Below are 21,825 nucleotides of genomic sequence, written 5' to 3' on the forward strand. Positions count from 1 at the left end.
GAAAACATAAAAAGGTGATAAATAATATCATTAATGTGGTGCAGGAGGAGGAAAAGACCTAGTACAAGAAATAGAGGACTTCCATAGAATTGGAAAGTTCACAAGAGAAGGTATGAGGCCAATAAGAATCAAACTTAAGTCACAAAAGGATGTAGATGAATTGGTGGAGAAGTCATGGAGGCTAGCCCAGCAGGAAACAACAAGGAAGATTTGGTTGAGAAGAGATCTCGGTGAAAAGGAAAGAGAAATGTTAAATGAGTTGAGAAAGGAGGCTTTGAAAAAAATGAAGAGAGGACAGAAGAGGAGAAGAAAGAGTTTTTCTGGAGAATCTTGGATATGAGACTGAGGAAGTGGTTCATAACCCAGAAAAGTACAGCAAGAAAGGACTAAAGAAACTTACGTATGAGCGGAATGTAATGTATTCCAACATAAATGGAGTGATATCGGGATTTTAGAACTCAACGATTACTTGAGGGACAAGAACCCAGATATTGTGGGTCTTACTGAAACAAAACTGAGAGAGGAGAAGACCTGATGATGGTTGGAGAAGGAAATATAATGTTTGGAAAAGAAATAGAGTAGGTAAGATGGGAGGAGGAGTGATGTTGCTGGTTAAAAAGATATAAAGGTGGATCAAGTGAAAGAAGGTATGGGAAAGGCAGAAGTGCTAAAGATCAGAGCAGAAACTAATGAAGGAAAAAGAGGCACTACATAGTGGTGTACGTACCACCTAAGACAAATGCATGGTCAGTACAGGAATATGAAGAAATGATAAGTGATACAGGAACATGTCTGGAAGAAATGTTGGGTGGCTGTGAACGAACTATAATGATGGGAGATTTTAATTGTAAAGAGGTGTGTTGGGAGGACTGGTCAATGGAAGGATCAGAGACAACATGGGGAAATACACTATTGACACTGGCAATGGAAAATGTGTTAACTCAGTGGGTCAAAGAAGATACTAGGTTTGGAGGAGAGGAGCATCGTCAAGACTGGACTTGGTCTTTAGTACAGAGCCAATGGTCATTGAGGAGATGAGGGTGGAGTGCCCTTTAGCAAAGAGTGATCATGCAGTTTTGGAGTTCAAGGTGATAGATGAAGAGAAATCTAGAAGAAATGAAGAATATAAAGTGGGAAGATGGAATTATGCCAAGACAGATTTTGGAAACCTAAAGAAATTCTTTCAAGAGACAAATTGGATGAAATTCAAGAGTGCTAAGGAGCAAATGAAAAGTGGAAGGAATTTATAAAAATATACAAAGAAGGTGAGAAAAATTTGTACCAATAAGACAACATAGAGAAGTTGGAAAGCAGGACTGGTTTAACGATAGATGTGAAAAGGCTAGAACAAGAAAAGAGGATGCATGGAAGAGGTGGAGAAGGAAAAGACGGATTAAGCAGTGGGAAAGTTACAAAAGAGCAAGAAATGAATATGTGTTGATTAGAAGAGAAGAAAGAAAGAAACAAGAAAAGGATATAATTGATAAATGTAAAGACCAACCAAGGCTTTTTACAGACATGTGAACAACAACATCAAAAATAGAGAAAGTATTGAAAGTTTAGAAGTAAATGGAGTATGCAGTGAAGATCCCAGGAAATGGCAGAGGCTATGAATGGATGCTTTCGGAAGGTATTCGTGAAACCTTTGCTGTCGGCCTTGACATATCGAAAGCCTTCGATAGAGTCTGGCACAAATCTTTAATTTCTAAACTACCCTCCTACGGATTCTATCCTTCTCTCTGTACCTTCATCTCCAGTTTCCTTTCCGATCGTTCTATTGCTGCTGTAGTAGACGGTCACTGTTCTTCCCCTAAAACTATCAACAGTGGTGTTCCACAGGGTTCTGTCCTATCACCCACTCTCTTTCTATTATTCATCAATGATCTCCTAAATCTGACTCAATGCCCTATCCACTCCTATGCTGATGATACCACCTTGCATTATTCAACAGCGTTCAACAGACGCCCAACCCAACAACAATTAAATGACTCAAGGCGAGATGCTATAGGACGCCTAACTTCTGATCTTTCACTTGTTTCTGATTGGGGCAGAGAAAACCTGGTTTTGTTCAATGCCTCAAAACTCAATTTCTACAACTATCTACTCGACATAACCTTCCAGACAACTATCCTCTCTTCTTCAATAACACTCAACTTCCCCTCTCCTCTACATTAAACACACTCGGTCTATCCTTCACTAAAATCTAAACTGGAAATTTCACATCTCTACTCTTGCTAAATCAGCTTCCAAGAAGTTAGGTGTCCTGTGGCGTCTTCGTCCATTTTTCTCTCCCTCCCAGCTGCTTGCTATGTACAAAGGCCTCATCCGCCCATGTATGGAGTATGGCTCTCATGTCTGGGGGGGATCCACACACAGCTTTACTAAACAAGGTGGAATCTAAAGCTTTTCGTCTTATCAACTCTTCTCCTCTAACTGACTGTCTTGATTCTTTAAGTCACCGCCGCAATGTTGCATCTTTATCTGTCTTCTACCGCTGTTTTCATGCTGTCTGCTCTTCTGAACTTGCTAACTGCTTGCCTTCCCCCCTCCTGCGGCCTCGCTGCACAAGACTCTCTACTTCTTCTCATCCCTATTCTGTCCATCTTCCTAATGCAAGAGTTAACCAGTATCTTCACTCCTTCATTCCCTACACTGGTAAACTCTGGAACTCTCTACCTGTGTCTGTATTTCCACCTGCCTATGACTTAAACTCTTTCAAAAGAGGAGTGTCAAGACACCTCTTACGTTAACTGGACCCTCCTTTTAGATTTTTTGTTTTTCTTTCTCCTACTTTCCTCTAAACAGGGCCTGGCAACCAGCGGGATTTTTTTTTCCAACACTGTTTTCCCTTGGCCAGTGCCCTTGTAATGTAAAAAAAAAAAAAAAAAAAAGAGAAACTAGAGAAAGTACAGAGGGCTGCAACGAAAATGGTGCCTGACTTAAGAGATTTGACTTATGAAGACAGACTGAAAAGAATGCAACTTCCGACCCTGGAAAACAGAAGAGAAAGGGGAGACCTGATAGCAATATACAGAGTGATGATTGGCATGGAAAAATGGATAGGGAAGATCTGTGTATGTGGAATGAAAGAATGTCGAGAGGGCATGGGAAAAACTAAAATGGCCACTTATAGGAGAGATGTGAAAAAATATAGCTTCCCTCATAGAAGGGTGGAAGCATGGAATAGTTTAGACGTGGAAGTGGTCAACGCAAGGAATATTCATGATTTTAAGAAAAAGCTGGACATTAATAGATATGGAGACGGGACAACACGAGCATAGCTCTTTTCCCGTATGTTACAATTAGGTAAATACAATTAGGTAAATACACACACACACACACACACACACACACACACACACACACACACACACAATCACATCTCTTGTCTTATTTTTTTCTATTTACAGGTTGTTAATCCTCCAGATGACTCAGTCCAGTGCATGGCATTCTCTCCGCCCTCCATTCCCCAAGATTTTTTGGTTGCTGGAAGTTGGGACAATAATGTAAGAGGTCTTTTTCTGCACAGTACTGTATATATTCTTTTGTGGGGGATGATCAGTGAAGAGCATTGGATGAAAAAGAATGTCTGAGAAACCAAAAAATTAGGGTATATGATAAGGCTAGATGGAAAGCAGCTATCAATTCACAAATTAATGATTTGAGATGTTTGTCCCCAGTTACCTAATTAGTCTTATAACGTAACTGGACAGAGATTGGGATTTTGTGATGCAGCAATGATCATCATTTTGTTTTTATCAATATTAGAGTCACAGAATAACTTTTTGTGAGCGTTTGTGAACGATGTAGAGACCAACTGGTCAAAGCTGTGTATATTTGTATAACATAAAGAGTAATAGATGTGTATGTTTTAGTTTCAAGGTAGTAGTATGTTAGAATGGATCAAGAAGGGTGCACACTCCCTGATTAGTGATGAGCAGTGTGTATTTGAATGCAGATTGGTTACTTGGATTAGTTTCTGTGGTTCCAGGGATAGGTATGAAGAAATATTCTGTGACAAATAAGGGCATGTCGTATGTGATAAGATTGAGTAGGAAAAGTTGTGGACTGTATTAAAGATTGTATGGGATAAGTGATTTACACAGTTTGAGAAATTTGTGATTGACCAAGACAAAAAGTTTTGTTGAACATCATGGCATATTTAATGTGAATGTATGTGTGACCTGTATTTAGAGTGTTTCTTTTTTTATGTAGTGCATCAGGTTACTCATTGCGAATATTTAAATTTTTAGTTTAAATAGTCTGAAAATTATTGATTCATCAAAGACTAGTAGTAACTTGTGTGTACTATTATCTTTGTTACAGGTGCGGTGCTGGGAGGTGCAGAGAGACGGAAAGACGATAGGCAAAGCCCAACAGACTATGGGAGGGCCTGTAATGGATGTGGCCTGGCATGATGATGGTAGCAAGGTATGTTGTGGATCACTGTAGTGTAGAATATTGTGGGGACTTATTTCTGGTTGTAACATTATCTATTTATAAGGAAAAGGATTGATCTGGACGTAACAGACAACTATTATGTATATTGATTTCATACTGCTCATATTTGGTCTAAAGGTTATATTCATCTGATTGAAAGTGAAATTACTCAAAATTACTATATAGAATATTTGTGAAAATCTTATTTTTAACATGTTAGCTATTTCAATGATATAAGAGGGAAAATTCATCCATACTTTGATGCGTTGGCGTAGTGGATGAAGTGGTGAGCGTTGGATTGGGTAGACGTCCACACGTAGGTTCGAATCCCACCACATACCGCTTTGAAGCTACCTATGTCATTTGCCGAGTAGTTTAAAGTTACCTACATGTCACCATAATACCCAGGTTCTAGGTGGAGGTGTAATTGCCTTACACCCAAGATGAGTTTAGGTGATGATATGGTCCCTAATATGGGTACCACTATAAATAAAACTGCTTGCGCCACTAATGGGTGGAAGCTGAATATCACTTCCTACATACCTCTTCAAATGTGCCTACAGGTGCTATTAAAAATAAAATAAATAAATAAAAAAAGAAAGAAAGAAAGAAAGAGAGAGAGAGAGAGAGTTATGGATATGTGTGCATAATTCAATCATTGTCTCGAGAAACTAACAGATACTTATGGTTGGCAGCTACATTGTCTCATATGTGAGCATGGTTGTGTGTGTGCAAGTAGATTTATGTTCATTGTAAGATTAAGAAAGCTGGCCCAGGGCAACATAAAATGAAAAAAAAAAAAGGCCCACTTAGTTGCCAGTCCCCTTGTAGATCTAAGAGAGTTAGCAAAAAAAAAAAAAAAATGGGATAAATGTCTTGAAACATCCCTCTTAAATTAAGTAAAGTCATAGCAAACAGATTTTTAGAGCAAAAGAGAATGAGAAGCTGACAAATATTCATATAACTAGGAGATGGTAGGACAGGAGATAGATCAACTAAAAAAGACTCGAGTCACTAGGATCTGATGAAATACGAGTATACCCAAAAATACTTAAGGAATGCAAGGAAGTCATCAGTGAGCTGTTACCATCGGTCTTTAGGATGTCACTAGAGTCAGGTGAGGTACCGATAATGTAGAGCCAAGCCAATGTTGTACCCATATTTAACCCTTAAAATCCGAGGAGCTGACTTACTTTTCCACCTGGTACTGCGGGAAAAAATCACACCTGTCGAAAGTGCTTCAAGATTTTTTTCCTGATAAAAGCATATTTCTCTTTGTTGTTCTGAGTACAACAATGTAGTTTTTAAGATGTTATGATTTCTGAGAGCAAAGTTATTGCATATAAAAAAAATTCTCCCCGAACCCATGGCAGAACCCATCGCTAAGATAACACAGCGTGCATGATCTCTCTCTCTCTCTCTCTCTCTCTCTCTCTCTCTCTCTCTCTCTCTCTCTCTCTCTCTCTCTCTCCTCCTTTTGGGCATTTTAATTTGATGTAAAAGTAGGAACTTTTTGCACTTTCATGTCTTGAAAATGCAAACTCAGGTATATGAAATGATGTACAAAACAGGAAAAGAAAAAGAAACCACATATTACAAGTATTGTGGATTTCTATAATAATTGGAATCTGGCAACTCTTATTAGCAATGGAAGTCACATGACTAGGCTGACAAGCACAGTCCTGTAGAGGTAACCATGGGTTACACACACCAGCGCATTCCTCAATGAGAGTACGTGAGGTTTATCTGTCTCCCAGATCACTATCAGAATCACTACTGAACTCTTCACTTTCTTCTGTCTCAATAACGAAAATCAGTGTCTTCATTTTCATCACTATCCTCAATGTCACTACCGAGTAACATTGACATAACATCACTCGGAGCACTGTTTCCTCCCTCCAGGTCACAGGGGTTGCAAAATGTTGCCTCAAAATGGGAGAAGATGACCTATTGTGTGGGAACATATGTCTCAAGGCTCGAGGAGGTGAGCGAGAGAAATTGCCAGATACCTCCACTTGCCACAGGACCAACAGTGAGGGGGAGAGATTCAAACGTTTAGTGCATAAAAATCATGATTCCCTGAACTATCCCCGCCTCTCCGCACATGATGCTACAATGGTCCCGAAACAATTACCGTACATTAAGGGTTAAGAATGGAGATAAAACCCTTATAACTAATTATTGACTTGTCAATTTAACTTTAGTTGTAGGTATAGTCAGGACGATGTCAGAATCTCAATAGGCCATGCCCCCTTTCCCGTCAGCGCCGTAGATAAAGAATGTGTACTCGTACTGGAGGTTCTGGTAATGGCTCTAGTGGCACTGCATGAGGAGGCAAAGTCCTTGGGACTCTAATGGAAGCTCAAGTCAGGGATTAAACTTGTTATAATTGGTTCGCTTAACTAGAATTTGCTTAACGAAGTGTTTATTAGGAACACAACCCCTTCGTTAAGCGGGGGTTGCCTGTATGTGTGTGTGTATATATATATATATATATATATATATATATATATATATATATATATATATATATATATATATATATATATATATATATATATATATATATATATATATATATATATATATATATATATATATATATATATAACATATATAGTATGGTGCATATATATATATATATATATATTAGGATATATAGAGTTGATCGCTTGTTCCCATGTACATCGTCCAGTCTGACATGATATTATATCGAAGAAAAGTAAATTTTTCAATACCAAAAAGTTTTTTTTTTATTTCTTTTGTAGTAAAAGAATAAAACTGCAAAAAAGTATAAATATGTTTATTTTCACATAATAATATATGCATGCACAAAAAGTAATTTTGGGATTGGCTTAGGTGAAAATAGGGGAAAATGTGCACGAGTGGTAGGTGAAAGTAGGAGGAAATAAGTGTGAGTGGTAGGGAGAAATGAAAATTTTGAGTGGCAGCCTTGCAGCCTGTGCTTCGCTTAATCTGCGTCACTCTCACTCCAGCCAGCGTTCCCCAGCCCTAAGAAGCACAACTTCCTGCCTTTCAAAGATAAGCTTGAGCTTATAAGAAAGTGTGAGGCAGGTATAGTTCAGTGTCGTTGCACCCTAATGTGTTCAATAAAAAAAAGTTAATATAAATGAAGTACTGATTTAGTCTAGGTTAGTGTTTTTTTAAAGGTTATAGTGATGTTTTGGGGTGTCTGGGCTGGAGGTTGGTCCCTATTCCCCCTAATTCTTAAGTATCCTATGGAAAAAATTGCTTCACGATTCAAATTAACGCTGATTCGATCAATGAAAAACTGCCCTAACCCCGTTGAATTGCGAGGATCCCCTGTTCTTGTTTTGCTGAGCAGTATTTATTGTATAGAATTTGAGCATTTGTCACTGATATCCCAGCAATCATTTCCAGAGCCAGCTTTTTGTACTACTTCCTTGATTTGCAGAGTGGCAAGTAGTAGGAATTGAGTTGATCAGCAACATCAACACTTTTTTTTGTTTTATTGTACTCAATGACACTTTCAGGTTTTACAATTTCTTCTCCTTTCCTGTTTTTCTTTCCACTTGGAACTAAGTTATTACCTTTCTCAGGTACTGTTGATAGTGTCAAGAATATATCATCATATGATATAGCCTATGCCTGGCACACTGGTGTACTAGTACACGATAGAAGGGAAAAAAAATTACTGGTCCGTGATTCGGTATGATATGTACCTCTTCGCTCTGCAAAAGTCCAATGGACACTGGAGTGGTCAGGTAATGAAGGTTACGCAGTGCGGGTGAGTGTGCTGAGTTGCCAAATGCGGTTAACGTGTTAACCTCTTCACCCTGGGCAACAGAAAATGGCTCTTGGCGCCACATCTGGGTTGGGTCAGGATGGGGAGATACCCAACTCAGAGGTAGCTCTCTCTCTCTCTCTCTCTCTCTCTCTCTCTCTCTCTCTCTCTCTCTCTCTCTCTCTCTCTCTATTAGAGAAATAATGATGATGGTAAGTGATTTTTCATAATGGGTATGTATAATAAGAAACAAACCTACTCAAATTTTAAAGAAAAAAATTACAGTCTGCCTTCTGAAGGCCATTTTCTGAAGATGGCAAACAAGAGAAAATTTTAATTTTATGGTAAGCTAATCTATTGGTACCATAAAAATTTCTTAAATAAAGTCATTATTTCTAGCATGATGCATCAGTACTTATCCTGATATAAGAGTCAAACACCTTTGTAATAATGATGAAAGTGAAATATAACATCATATCATATACAGCCTACTTTCTGAAAGACCTCATACAGTATCCAGGAAAAAAACACCATCTTAACAGAAAGCAGCCAAGACGCAATATGTGCATCATCGGATATGTCACGAGCACCCTGATGACACAATAAAGGCATCATCATTTTGAAGGGGTTAAATACTTCTATCAGGTCCCCTCTTAACCTACGTCTCTCTAAGGAATACAAGTTTAGTTTATTCAATCTTGCTTCTTAGGGAACATCCTGTCATCCCCTGCAACTTTTTTTTTTTTAGACATCCTCCTGTGCTTTGATTCTAACTACATCCTTTTTATAATGTGGGGACCATAACTGTACCACATAATCTAGATGTGGTCTGACCAGCACCATGTACAATTCTAATATTAATTCAATTGTTCTGCTTTTAACACCTCTAAAAATGAATACTAGTACCCTGTTTGGCTTATTTCTAGCCTCTATGCATTGCTTTCTTCGACCAAGATCAGAGTTAAATACATATAACTCATAAATCTCTTTCATATTCTGAACCTACCAGAGTCTCATTGTTTATGGCGTACCTATTGTGTGGATTTCCTCTAACTATGCTAATAACTTTGCATCTGTTAATGGTAAACTGCATTTACCATGTTTGTCATTCATTCATCCTATCTAAATCTGTTGCAAGGCGACGACATCCAAATCTGACCTAATCAATCACCTTTTTTTTGTGTTATATGCAAATTTACTAATTCCACTATCCAAATCATTAATATATATTAGAAATAACAATGACTTGAAAGCTGATCCCTGTGGCATCCCGCTAATTACTTGACTTCACTTGGAATTAGATCTGTTTATTACTATCCTGTGTTGCCGATCACCTAACTATGACTTTATCCTGCCTAATAATTTTTTCCCTCTATCCTGTGTGCCCTAACCTTTCTCAAGAGCCTCTGATGTGGTACTTTATCAAATTGACCCTCAGTAATTCTGACTAATAGGGCGAAAAGTTGGCCTGACAAACGTGAGTGTCTGACTTATATGAATCCGTCCCGCTCCATGTACACTAATAAAAAAAACTTGGTGCAGGATTTACTTATTTAATTTGGCAGGATTTAAAATTTTGGGATTACAATTGTCTCGCCAAAGCCTTCAGACCTTAAATTACAAAATGGTGGAGTACTTTTTGATCATTAAATACCTTTCTTACCAGGAAGCTATTTTTAAATGTTTTGTGCAGTTGCTTCATAGCCTGACCCTACACAGTACGTGGCCAGGCATCAGAAATAACATCCTTACTGGCATAAATTAATGAGGATTAGAATCAGAAACTTCAAGAAGAGAAGACAACAAGAAAGGAAGAAAGAAACAAACAAACAAACGTATCATTGGGAGACAGCTGGACCTTGAATCCTCGCCTCATGGATCTCATGCGTTATTATCTTATGCTCCATGAAGTCACATAATCATGTGTGATAATTTCATGTCAATCAGATGAATACAAATAGCAAAACAAAGATGAAATTATGAAAAATCATTGGAAGTGAATATTTCAAAAAGTGGTTTTTTGCACTTCAAAAATTTTCACAAAATGGGTATAAACTCTGATTTACTTTTCTTAGGTATCATTTTAACTATAGCTAAAGTGTAATTTTTAGTTGGATTTAGATTTTTGATAATGTCAACAGAAAACAAAATACAGGAAAGTGAAAAAAAAATAAATTGGGAGAGCAGTTCAACTCAGACTTTAGTCCCTGGGTAGGTCCAAGTCCAACTTATCACAAAATCTAAGTTATCGGGGTCCGAGTTATCAAGGTTCAACAGTATCACCATTATCTGCCACTTTGTAAACTTTATTATAAAAACTCTGTAAACTTTATTATAAAAACTCAACAAGTTTATGCAGCACGATTTTGCTCTCATAAAGCCATGATGAGAGTGATTAAAGTGGTGTGTGTCTAGTTGCTCCCTAATGTTTATTATTGACTCCATTAATTTACCTACAATCAATCATGGGGGGGCATACACTGGGGGTCACGTCGCCTCGCCTACTCTATAGCGCCACTCCAGGCGGTCATGCCTCGCGAGTCTCCATACAGGCTCCCTTCCCGGGAATGCCAAGTAACTTCCAGCAGAAGGCATCGACTTGCTGCAGCCACAAGTTCTGTGGACATCCCCTTGGCCTCCTCCATACTGGGTTATCCCTTTCAGAGACAACCTGATATGCAAGATCGACTTCCAGGTAGCATGCCACATGCCCATATAGTTGCAGTTGACGTTGACGGACTATGCTGGTAATCGGCCTCGAATCAGTCTCACGAAGCAATCACTGATTTGACACAAAGTCATATTAGCGGTACCCCTTGATCCTGCGAAGGCATCTAGTACCAAAGACATCAATTCACCTCTTCAGATCGGTGTTCAGTGTCCATGTCTTACAACTGTCAAGTAAGACAAGGGTCACCAGCGACTTGAAGATCCGAATTTTTGTCCATCTGCACAGGTCCAGACAATGCCAAATACTTCTGTTGAGCAAGTCTATAACGCCATGGGCCAAACCAGTCTGCTATACAACTTCCTGGCTTGATCCACCGTCATACGCACTACAGTACTACAGTATGTGAAATTTTCCGAGATCTCAATGTCCTTGCCACACACATGGACAGACTGTACTGTGTCATCGAGTAAGCCTCCAAACATCTGAACCTTGGTCTTGGGCCAGGAAACCTGAGGTCCCAAGGGCTTCACCTCCTCATGCAGTGCCTCTAGTCTAGAGCCATTACCAGAACCTCTAGTGACTCAGCAAAAGACTACTGCATCATCAGCAAAAATAAGATCTGTAGTCTCAGTATTGCCGACAGATGCTTCACAATGACTTTGGTCTACAATTGTGCCTAGTACCCATTCAATGCAAATGTTGAAAAATGATGGAGTAAGTATGCATCCTTGCCTCACTCCTGTATTCATAGGGAAGAAGCTGGACATGCCCCCTCCACACTTCACAGCACTCACAGTACCGGAGTAGAGGCCAGTTAATAGACCAATAATCCTTGCAGGAATCCTGTGAAGACACAGAAGACCCCAGAGTGTCTCTCGATGTACTGAATCAAATGTCTTCTTGAGATCAACATAGGCTGCAAGCATCCCTTGTCGAAACTCATGTCAGCACTCCACTGCCAGGCTTTGTCTCAGAGAGTCCTACCATATCCACCCTCAGCCTACTGAGCTTATCTGATAAATGAGGCAGTCATTGATCCTCTGAGAGGCTCAGAATGTTCCAGGAGCCTACATGAAGAACCCTCTGATGGTTTATCCCAGGAATGGTCTGACAGGCAGGTGCCTGTCTACAACCCCACCGGCACCCCCAAAGCTGAAAATAAGGCGAGAGGATCCTCCCATCCCTTGCAGGACACAGTGATCTCGCAAGCTCTCCCCTGCATCCGTCATACAGGTAGGCAAGCCCCTCTGGTGCCTTGGCACCCAAGGGGTTTGCACGGTCAGACCCCCCCCAGCAAGATCAAATTAAAAAATAAATAAATAAATGAAGTAAAATGATTTCCAGTAGGCTGTTTCAGTACTTACCCTGGTATAAGAAAATCATACACCTTTGAAATAATGATGAAAGTCAAGTAAGCCATCGTATCATATACGACTTATATTCTGAAAGATCTCATACAGTATCCAGGAACAAAAACACATCATCTTACCAAGAGGAGCCATGATGCAATATTGTGTCATTGAATATATCACAAGTGCTCTGATGATGCAAAATACACTTTATTGTGTTGAAGGGGTTAATGAATGATAGCAAGAGAGTGGGTGACAGGACAGAACCCTGAGGAACACTACTGTCAATAAATTTAGTTGAATACAGCAGCAATAGAATGGTCAGAGAGGAACTTGAGATGAATTGGCAGAGGGAAGGATAGAAATTGTAGGAGGGCACTTTTGAGATAAAAACTTTGTGGCAGACTCTATCAAAAGCTTTTGATATGTCTAATGTGACAAAAAAAGTTTCACCGAAATCTCTAAAAGAGGATGAGCAAGATTCATTAAGGAAAGCCAGTTCACCAGTAGAGCAGTCTTGATGGAAGCCACACTGGCAATCAGATAAAAGATTATGAAGTGACAGATGTTTAAGAATCTTCCTCTTGAAGATGGATTCAAAGACTTTAGACAAGCTGGAGATTCAAGCTATAGGATGGTAATTTGAGGGATTAGAATAGTCACCCTTTTTAGGAACAGGCTGAATGTAGGCAAACTTCCAGCAAGAAGGAAAGGTAGAAGTTGATAGACAGAGTTGGAAGAGTGGCCAGGTAAGTGCATTTACAGAGACACTGTTTTTGTGAACAATGTATAGGATGACATCAGGTCCATAAGCCTTCCAAGGATTTAGTCCAGCAAGCATAAATATAAATAAAAAAAAAAAAGGGGGCATGGAAAACATTATTAGCACACTGCTTAGTGTAGTGGTTAGCAGGCTCAGCTCACAGCCAAGAAGGCACGGGTTCGGATCCCGTGAGCATATGGGCGAGCGTCTTAATGTGTAGCCCCTGTTCACCTAGCAGTAAATAAGTACGTGATATAACTCGGGGAGGTGTTGTGGCCTCGCCATCTCGGTGTGTGCTGAGATGTGTGTCTCAGTCCTAATCAAAGATCGGTCACTATGAGCTCTGAGCTCGTTCCATAATGGGGAAGACTGGCTGGGTGACCAGCAGGTGACCGGTGAATTATCATGAAGAAATTTAATCAAAGGCATGAAATAGTCGGGGGGGAAGGAGGAGAGAGGGGGACAAGCCCATAATCATTCAAGGTAGAATTATTAGTAAAGGTTTGAGAAAAGAGTTCAGTTTTGGAGACATGATATGGCAGTAGTGCCATCAGGATGAAATAAAGAAGGGAAAGATGAAGTGAAACTATACCACAAAGGTGTAATGATGTAATGTTTTAAAAGTCCTTTATGCTTTATTGTTCCTTTACATGTCATAATTTTTATGCTTTATATGCTAAGACAAAACATAACAGTTGCTCAAAAGATACTTTCATTCTCCAGGTTTTTATGGCAAGTGCTGACAAAACTGTTCACTGCTGGGACTTGGGAAGCAATCAGAAGATGCAGGTGGCTCAGCATGATGCTCCTGTGAAGACAGTCCACTGGATCAAGGCACCAACATACTCTTGTATCATGACTGGCTCTTGGGACAAAACTTTAAAGGTAACAATGCATCATTCTCTGGCTTTCTGGTTACAGACATGAGAGATTGGAGATGGTTCCCAAATTTTACTTTGATATAATAGTATTAACAGAAGTAGAAAAGGAGAAAGAGACATATTGTTCCTAATACTCTGAAAATAGTAAGATGAAAGATAGCAATAGAAGCAGCATTGGTCTCTACATGATAGGCCATCAATCCCAGAGAAACCACTACACACTTGTACACACATCATTCATATTTTTAGCTCATATAGGCTGCTGGTGGAAAGGGATAGTTTTATGGACAACCCTACTGTGCCCCAGGAGCTTAAACATAGCACAGATTATCACATACTTCCCAACAGTATTCTCTGGTCTATCCCTGCCCGTTTATAATGAAATCATTCCTTTTCTACACCTATTCCAAGTCTTAGACCAAATCTATTTCAATTCTTTGGCATGTAGAGATTTGGGAGGAAGCAAAATAATAGCACAGTTAGCCCTTGGTTGGCACCGACAAACCATGCTCTCTTTATATTAGTCAAACTGAGGTGACTCACATATTGTTGCCTGCTCCCCAGACAGTGTAAAAGGTTGTCAGTTGGTGTTCTAAAAGCATCAGAATATCTTATTTTCCCAGGAAGGCAGTTGTGAGCCTCAAACATGTATTGTAAAAAGAAATTACATCCATCTTTTTTTTTTTTTTTTTTTTTTTTTTTCTTCTATTGTGTTAAGAGTGTGCATAGTGTAGAGAGAAGTGAGTTATTGATGCTCGCTCTTTCATCAATTTCTTTACCTGCTTAGCATTCACTCCCTCCTTACTTTTTGCTCTCTTTCACCATGATGGGTAAGAGGAAGTCTTTGCTTACCAAAGTAAGAAAGTACTGGCAAAAGCATGGCATCTATTAGCTCAGTGTTTCCCAACCTTTTCGCAGCGATTACCCAAAAATACAATTTCACAATCATCCATTACCCCAATGAACAAATACTCGTAATATATGAAAAAAAGTAACTGTATTTCATACTTCAAAAACAGACAAAATAGAAACTATGCAACACAATAATGCAAATCTATAATACGAAAAGAAGTAATTTTAGTTCATACAAAGAAAGCAGAAAAAATTAATAGAAATCTTCATTGAAATTATATGAAAATGTAAACTGATTGCCTCATCCCATGCCAAACATCCATTACCCCAAAAATATGGGGTCATTACCCCACTGGGGTAATTTACCCCTAGGTTGGGAACCACTGTATTAGCTGATAGCAGAGAACAACATGTGAGTGTGTACATAGTGTCATGGCATGTTAATCAGTCTGCCCTTTGCTACACCTCATCTCCCACACCTGCCATTCCATATACAAGTTGTCTGCCTCTGCTACTGTGATTTTTGTTTCTGCTATGTTTACTGCTGTATAATTACAGCCACTGCTTTCAACATCTTTGTCTCTACTAGCAAAAGAATCTCATGTTGAGTTAATAAATAAGAAAAAAAATTGAGTGATGAGGAAATCTCATTCACTGAAAATGATGTTTTAGTTTCTTTAGAGCAGCGAGGCACTGGTGCATAATATGTGTTGTCCCAAAACATTAAAAAAGTCCCTGCCTTGACATTCACCATACCAATTACTGGGCCACATGCATCAGTGTGGCATGCCCTCATTGTAAAAATTAAGTGTGCCTGTCACTCCATCCAAGAGATTCCAATTACCAACAAAACAAATTATCTATGAATCTAATGCAATTGTAGTTATGGCTCAAAATTATCTACCAGTCAAAACCAATACACAAATGTTTGGCACATAAAATTTCCAGTGTTATACAGCTATACAAGTATGAAAAGCATGCGTGCTTCCCTTTAAACTTCAAAGCCCCATATCTCAAAATGAACTTATTGAGGTATTGGGGAATATTTCTCTACCATTTACTATCTAGTTTTGGTGACACTAGTGTCACATATTAGATGTGCATTTAATAGTACAGTCAACTCTCAATTAATGTGAGGGTTATGTCCCTGGAGATGTCACATTATCCAAACATAATTTTTCCATAGAAAACAATGTTGATAGCAAGGGGTTACATTCCTGGCCACTGGGAAGGTCTGCCTATTTTAGGGATTTTGTTACTCAAACCTTAAAAATACTATTAATACATCACTGGGTCACAGAAACAATAAAAACACGTTCTCACCTGCACATCTTGTCCAGGAAACTAGAAAAATTATTAATTCATCATGATTTGTTGTATGGGTTTATATGCCAGGAACATTATCCCTTATTCATACATTTATCATTAATGCATTTAACAAAATAAACCATGAGTATGATTTGATGGTGGTTGGTAGCAGTGTTTGTTTACCATCACATCAGTTGATTGAGGCATGCAGTCCAGACCACGCTGCCTCACCGTTCTACTACAGGCAACGTGGAAAATTTTACAAAGAGAACCAGCCCTATTACTGCTGCAGAGTGTGATTTATTAATAGACTTGGTGAGCTAGGAAAAAGTGCTTTAAATAAAACCACAGATGGCTGTATAGTGTGGCCTTAACACAGGAGAGAATCGCCACCTTCTTCAACTGTGCTAGCTATAGGAAGAGGACAGTCCATCAGCTATCTACATAAATGGGTACTTATCAATCGAGAAAGACATACAACTGATCGTAAACTAGGTAGAATTCTGATAGAAAGCTTGAGAGATAGAGATGCAGTGATTGCAGGTTAGTGGTGGTGACGTTATTGTTGTTCCTCAGACCTGTTCATTGGCTAAGGCTCTATTATTACTGATGTGCTACCGACAAGTTTTGTGGATTCCACCTTTGGGTTTGGTTCCATTCCCAATTTTTGTAAAATAGGCTATTTGAACAATAATCTCCATATTCTTATGTTTCTAAAGTCAATTCGTTCACAAAAAAATAACAGTGATAAGTATTAACCCCTTTGCCACAAGGCCGTGTTTGTCTCAGAGGACGTAGACCCATTTCTTGAGATTTTTTTTTTTTTTTTTTTTTTTTTTTTTTTTTTTTTTGAGAAAAGGTGCGTCTTATGAGCTATCAAATATTGTAATACCTAACGTGCTCTCTCATTCATCCATTTACATAGGCTGTCTACCACTTCACTGTCAAATATATACATGGAGGCTTTACGTGGGCACATAAAAGGAGGCACAGACATGGCAGACAGGTTGTCAGGGTCAAGGTTATTAGCATTGGCACTGAACATGAGGACCGGGTTTGACCGCACATCACTGAACGAATCAGATATGAGGTGCCACCCATGGTCCATCACGGGCTCAATTTCATCCATAAAATCATCTTCACTCATATTCACAATCTTTTTCACCACTATCATCACTATCATCTCTTGCATCATCACCAGGAAGATACTCAAAGTCGGAGTCAGAAGGCTCGGTGTCAGACATGGTGGCAAGAAAAAAAAAATCTTGTGCACACTACAAGCCTATATGGCTACTATAAATTCCACACAGGCAGCGTAGATTAATTCAGAATGAGTTCATAAATCAAATTGAGAAAGACTCCTGTTCCACCAGGACGCTGGTGGCTATGAAGCTGTGACATAGGCCTAAAGCAACATACTAATTGGCTACTAGAATAGTGGGAGGGGCTTTTCTAGTGCATCTGTGCACTCATACAAGGCCTCAGACAGCACCTCAAGCCGTAATGCAAGCATTTTATTTTTCTATTGAGATCCCATTGCCAATCTTGTACACGAGTATGAGCTTATATGTGTGTATGAGGTACCAATTCTCGTACACACATACGATCTTGTACCAAAGGGGTTAAGGCAAAATTTATGCGAAGGTAATGATGAAGGCATGGCTTTTGATTCACCTATGTGGCAAAGGTAAATTCTGCCTGATCATTGCCTTCCCAAGCTGCAGAAAGACAACATTCACTCTTTAAGAATACTGATTTCTCCCAGACAGTATCCTTCAACTGACAAAGGTTGATGATATTGTTATAAATCCAACCGAGAGCATCTCAGTGCAGTTCCCCCATGAAGTAGCACGGGTGTGCAGGACGTCATCAAGTCAAGTTAACTCGTATTGAATAGAATAAATTGCATTATTTAATCATATCTCCTTGAATATCAAGTCACGTTAAATTGAAATCGCATTATTCAAATTCATGTTAATCGAGAGTTGACTGTAATTACCAAGTGTAAAGACTGTAAGGAGCCAGTCATTCTAGGTATTAGGAATTCCCATCAGAACCTGCCAAAGTTCACCAATTACTTGGAGATACTTTGCTCTACTTACTTCATCTCTTTCTGAGTGTACTGGCATCCTGTGTTTAGTTGGCTGTCTGTAACCATCTTGTGGCTTGTTAACTTGTGTACTTGTCTTGGTAGTATTTTGTGTCATTCTATGTGATTGATGTTCAAAGTTCATTGCTGGGAGCTTTGAAAGCAGAGGATATCATAATTCTCAGCTGGTTGGGAACTATCTCCTCTCCCAGGGCTTTACTGTACACAGGTGTTATTTTCCCTTCCTCTGGAGACCATACATAGACAGCTTACCAGTAAAAGGATATGATGTTCTGTGAGTGATTTAGTGAGGATAGTTTGTCTCTGGTGTGCAGTAGTTCACAGAGTATTATAAGCATCATACTTGTGGTTCTTTCATCCCAGCTTTGTCCATAGGTTGTGCAATTATCAGCAATTTGGGGTTACTTTGCCATTTATTATACATCCATCTCCATTGGTGGGTTACACTGAATGGTGATCTCAGTTTTGATAGTTTGAGGCAACCAGCAAGTGTCTGGAATCATGTTTATGCTTGCACAAGGCTAGAAGAAACTAGCGTACAGAAAGCTGATTTGAGTGCAGTGGCAGCAGTAAAGGTGGCTGAACATGTGTTGTAACATAGATATTTAATTTTTTCCCATTACAGTAAGGTCTCGGTTTATGTCAGAGTTACGTTCCTGAAACATGACGTAAGTCAATTTTGTACGTAACTCGAGTTTCCGTACATTTCAAAGCATATTATCGAGTTTTCAACCAATCATTGTTTATGGTCATTCAGGTAAGTTAAAGGTTATATTGTTATATTATTTACAACTATATAGGAATATAAAACACAAGTTTGTTTTTGTTGTTGATGAGGGCCACGAACGCGAAGGACTGCAGGTTGCCGAGAGGGGTGGCCCTGAGGCCGCCAGGAGGGTGGGCAGGTCGAATGTTGTGACGCCCAGGGCAGACAGCTGGGAGCGTAGTGCAGTGCGGTGGGAGTAGAAGCGTGGGCAGCGGGGCAGGAAATGCAATAGGAAAGGGCAATAGAGATCAGCAGACAGGCGCAGACGGTGCAAGTGAGCTGCGAGTGTCGTGTGACCCAGGCGAAGGCTCCGGAGTTATTATTGTTGTGATGGGTGTGCGAACCCTCAAGGTCGTCAACCTCCCCGTTGTCATGGTAATGGGCTTCCCATTTTCTTCTTCACTCCCTCACACACAGCTGCTGCCTCCCTTCTCATGTCTTTAATTACGTCCTCTTTTTCTTGTAGCGTAATGGTTTTCCTTTTCTTAGCATCACTGCTGTCACTAAGGAGTTTTCTCTTTGCTGCCATTGAGCAAGATACTAAGAACTTGAGTCAGTAAACGCAGAAGTAGGATAACACTCTTGCCAGGGGTGACGGTGTGGTGGAACTGAGACAGGGTGTTATTGTATTCAAGCGTGAGGCGGGCGGTGTGACGGGTAACCACCAACAATAACAATAAATCCCACGCTTTACGATTTATAAATTTTCAATTTTTTTAATCTTAAATTGCCTTATAGTAAGACTGACGTAACTACGAGTTTGACGTAACTCGAGACTGACGTAACCCGGGACTTTACTGTATATTCTTTTTATTATTCAGTTCTGGGACACGAGAAGTGCACAACCTATCATGACCATCAATCTACCTGAGCGGTGTTATTGTGCAGACGTGGAGTACCCGATGGCTGTTGTTGGCACTGCAAACAGGCATTTAATTGTTTACCAACTTGAAGGTCAACCTCAAGAATTCAAACAGATAGAATCACCATTGAAGTATCAGGTAAGTGATAGATTTTGTAAAAGGTAATTTTGATACAGTTTTCAGGAGCAAAAGCCATTTCAGTAGAAGGTTCCAAATAATTCAAAAGAAATACATGGTAGAAGGAAAACGACATAAAATGATGGAATACTGAATTCAAATCATTAAACTGCAAGTCAAAGGGAACATGTATATTTACTGTCTGCAAGTAAAGCTGAGGAAAACTATTATATTTAAAAGAAAAAGGATAAAAGAAATTAAATGATGTTCTTGAAGCAGAGATAAAATATTTAGAAATATTAGGATAGTTTATTTGTTGTGTATTCATATCTATGATGTCTCATTCCCTCCCAGGAATGTCCCTTTAGTAAGTGGCCACAGCAGGAAAGCTTCTTTCTTCTGCATTAACATAACCCCACTGTGCCAAAAATACATCCTTATCAACTGTTTTCATCCTCTCTCTCTCTCTCTCTCTCTCTCTCTCTCTCTCTCTCTCTCTCTCTCTCTCTCTCTTCCAATCTGGTATAGGTATAAAGATAAAGACTTACTGATGGATGGAATGACAATAATTGTGCATTCCTTCACTCTTCAAACAACCTACTATGTTCCCTCTTGTTAATTGGCTTACTCAATCTAGAGCTGTATGTCTCGCACAATCTTTAGGCATCTATAATTTTTGCCAGCACTGCTTTGAGTTTTAGCTATTTCCAATGGTATTTTTATTGATCAGAATAGGGGAATACACAACCCAAAACTGCTGTTACCCTTTTAGGGCAACATTTTTTTTTATCTACTGCATATATTATTTTTATAAACACAGTTATGTTAGCACTTTAGTTATATGATGAATAGATAGTGTTCAAAGGTGACTAAGTAAATTACAGAATTAAATAAGTTAGATGATGCAACTAATTTCATTCAGTAAAAACAACTGATTCTGAGAAGTCAAAATAAGTGCTGTGTTTCATGCAGTGACTACTATGTGTAGGTCAACAACTTGCAGCTTCCATTATTTTCTCCATTCCTTATGTTTCTTATTCTCTGGTTTCTTCTTTACATTCATATGTTAATTTTTCAAACTGGAAATGCTACTTCTATAAGCATTCATTATCAGTTCTTTAAACTGTTAAAATTTATACTGTACATAGGGCTAAGTATTGTGCTATCAACATAATGAAAATACTGAAAATTTATGTATCCTATAGATTTTCTTATTTGTTGCTTTATAGTATTCATTTTTAATTCATAAATAACCAAATAAATGCATAAATAATATATAAATAAGATATTAACTGTTCAATTCATTGATATTTCAGTTCCATTGATTTGCCATGTTCTCTCCATCACAGCACAGATGTGTTGCAATCTTCAAAGACAAGAAGGGTGCTGGTGCTCCTGCTGGCTTTGCCCTCGGCAGTGTGGAGGGTCGTGTTGCCATACAGTACATTGTTGCTGCATCACCAAGAGACAACTTCACCTTCAAGTGTCACCGGTCAAATGGCACATCAAATGGTTTTCAAGATATATATGCAGTAAGTATCTCATAAACATGTCTTCTGTTAGCAAGATGAATGTAGTTGTTTCTTTAAAATTACTGTAAATATTAGGGACTGTCACGTGTAGGCCTGATGGCTTCTTGCAACTAACTTCCTTTATTTTATGTTCTTATGTTAACTCACTCTGGCTAGCTTTTTTAAACTTTGTATTTGTAATCATGAAGCAACAAGCCCCACCGTCATATTTGTTTTTACTAATCCTAACAAGGAAAAGTTAATGAATTTTGTGTTATTTTGCAATTACTAGATTGACTTTTGCATTTTTCTTCCAGCTATAGCTGAAGAAATAGTTGATTTATCTGTTAAATATGTTTTGTAATCAGACTGCTTTAATTTTTTTCTCTCCTTTTCTTTGTTTCTGAAAGGCATCAATACATTTTGTA

At 38.8% G+C, this 21,825-nt stretch overlaps 1 protein-coding gene across 1 annotated transcript in view; it reads left to right on the forward strand.

Moving 5' to 3' along the window:
• LOC123516532 (protein Rae1-like) overlaps positions 1-21,825 on the forward strand; it is a 49,434-nt gene that overhangs the window by 24,559 nt on the left and 3,050 nt on the right. The window contains exons 3-7 of the mRNA XM_045275961.1: positions 3,411-3,506; positions 4,327-4,431; positions 13,713-13,874; positions 19,728-19,907; positions 21,236-21,418. Of these exons, the coding sequence (XP_045131896.1) occupies positions 3,411-3,506; positions 4,327-4,431; positions 13,713-13,874; positions 19,728-19,907; positions 21,236-21,418 (726 nt within the window). The remainder of the gene's footprint in view (positions 1-3,410; positions 3,507-4,326; positions 4,432-13,712; positions 13,875-19,727; positions 19,908-21,235; positions 21,419-21,825) is intronic.

The sequence above is a fragment of the Portunus trituberculatus genome, chromosome 41 (assembly GCF_017591435.1).
Source record: "Portunus trituberculatus isolate SZX2019 chromosome 41, ASM1759143v1, whole genome shotgun sequence".
Classification (NCBI taxonomy): Eukaryota; Metazoa; Arthropoda; class Malacostraca; order Decapoda; family Portunidae; genus Portunus; species Portunus trituberculatus.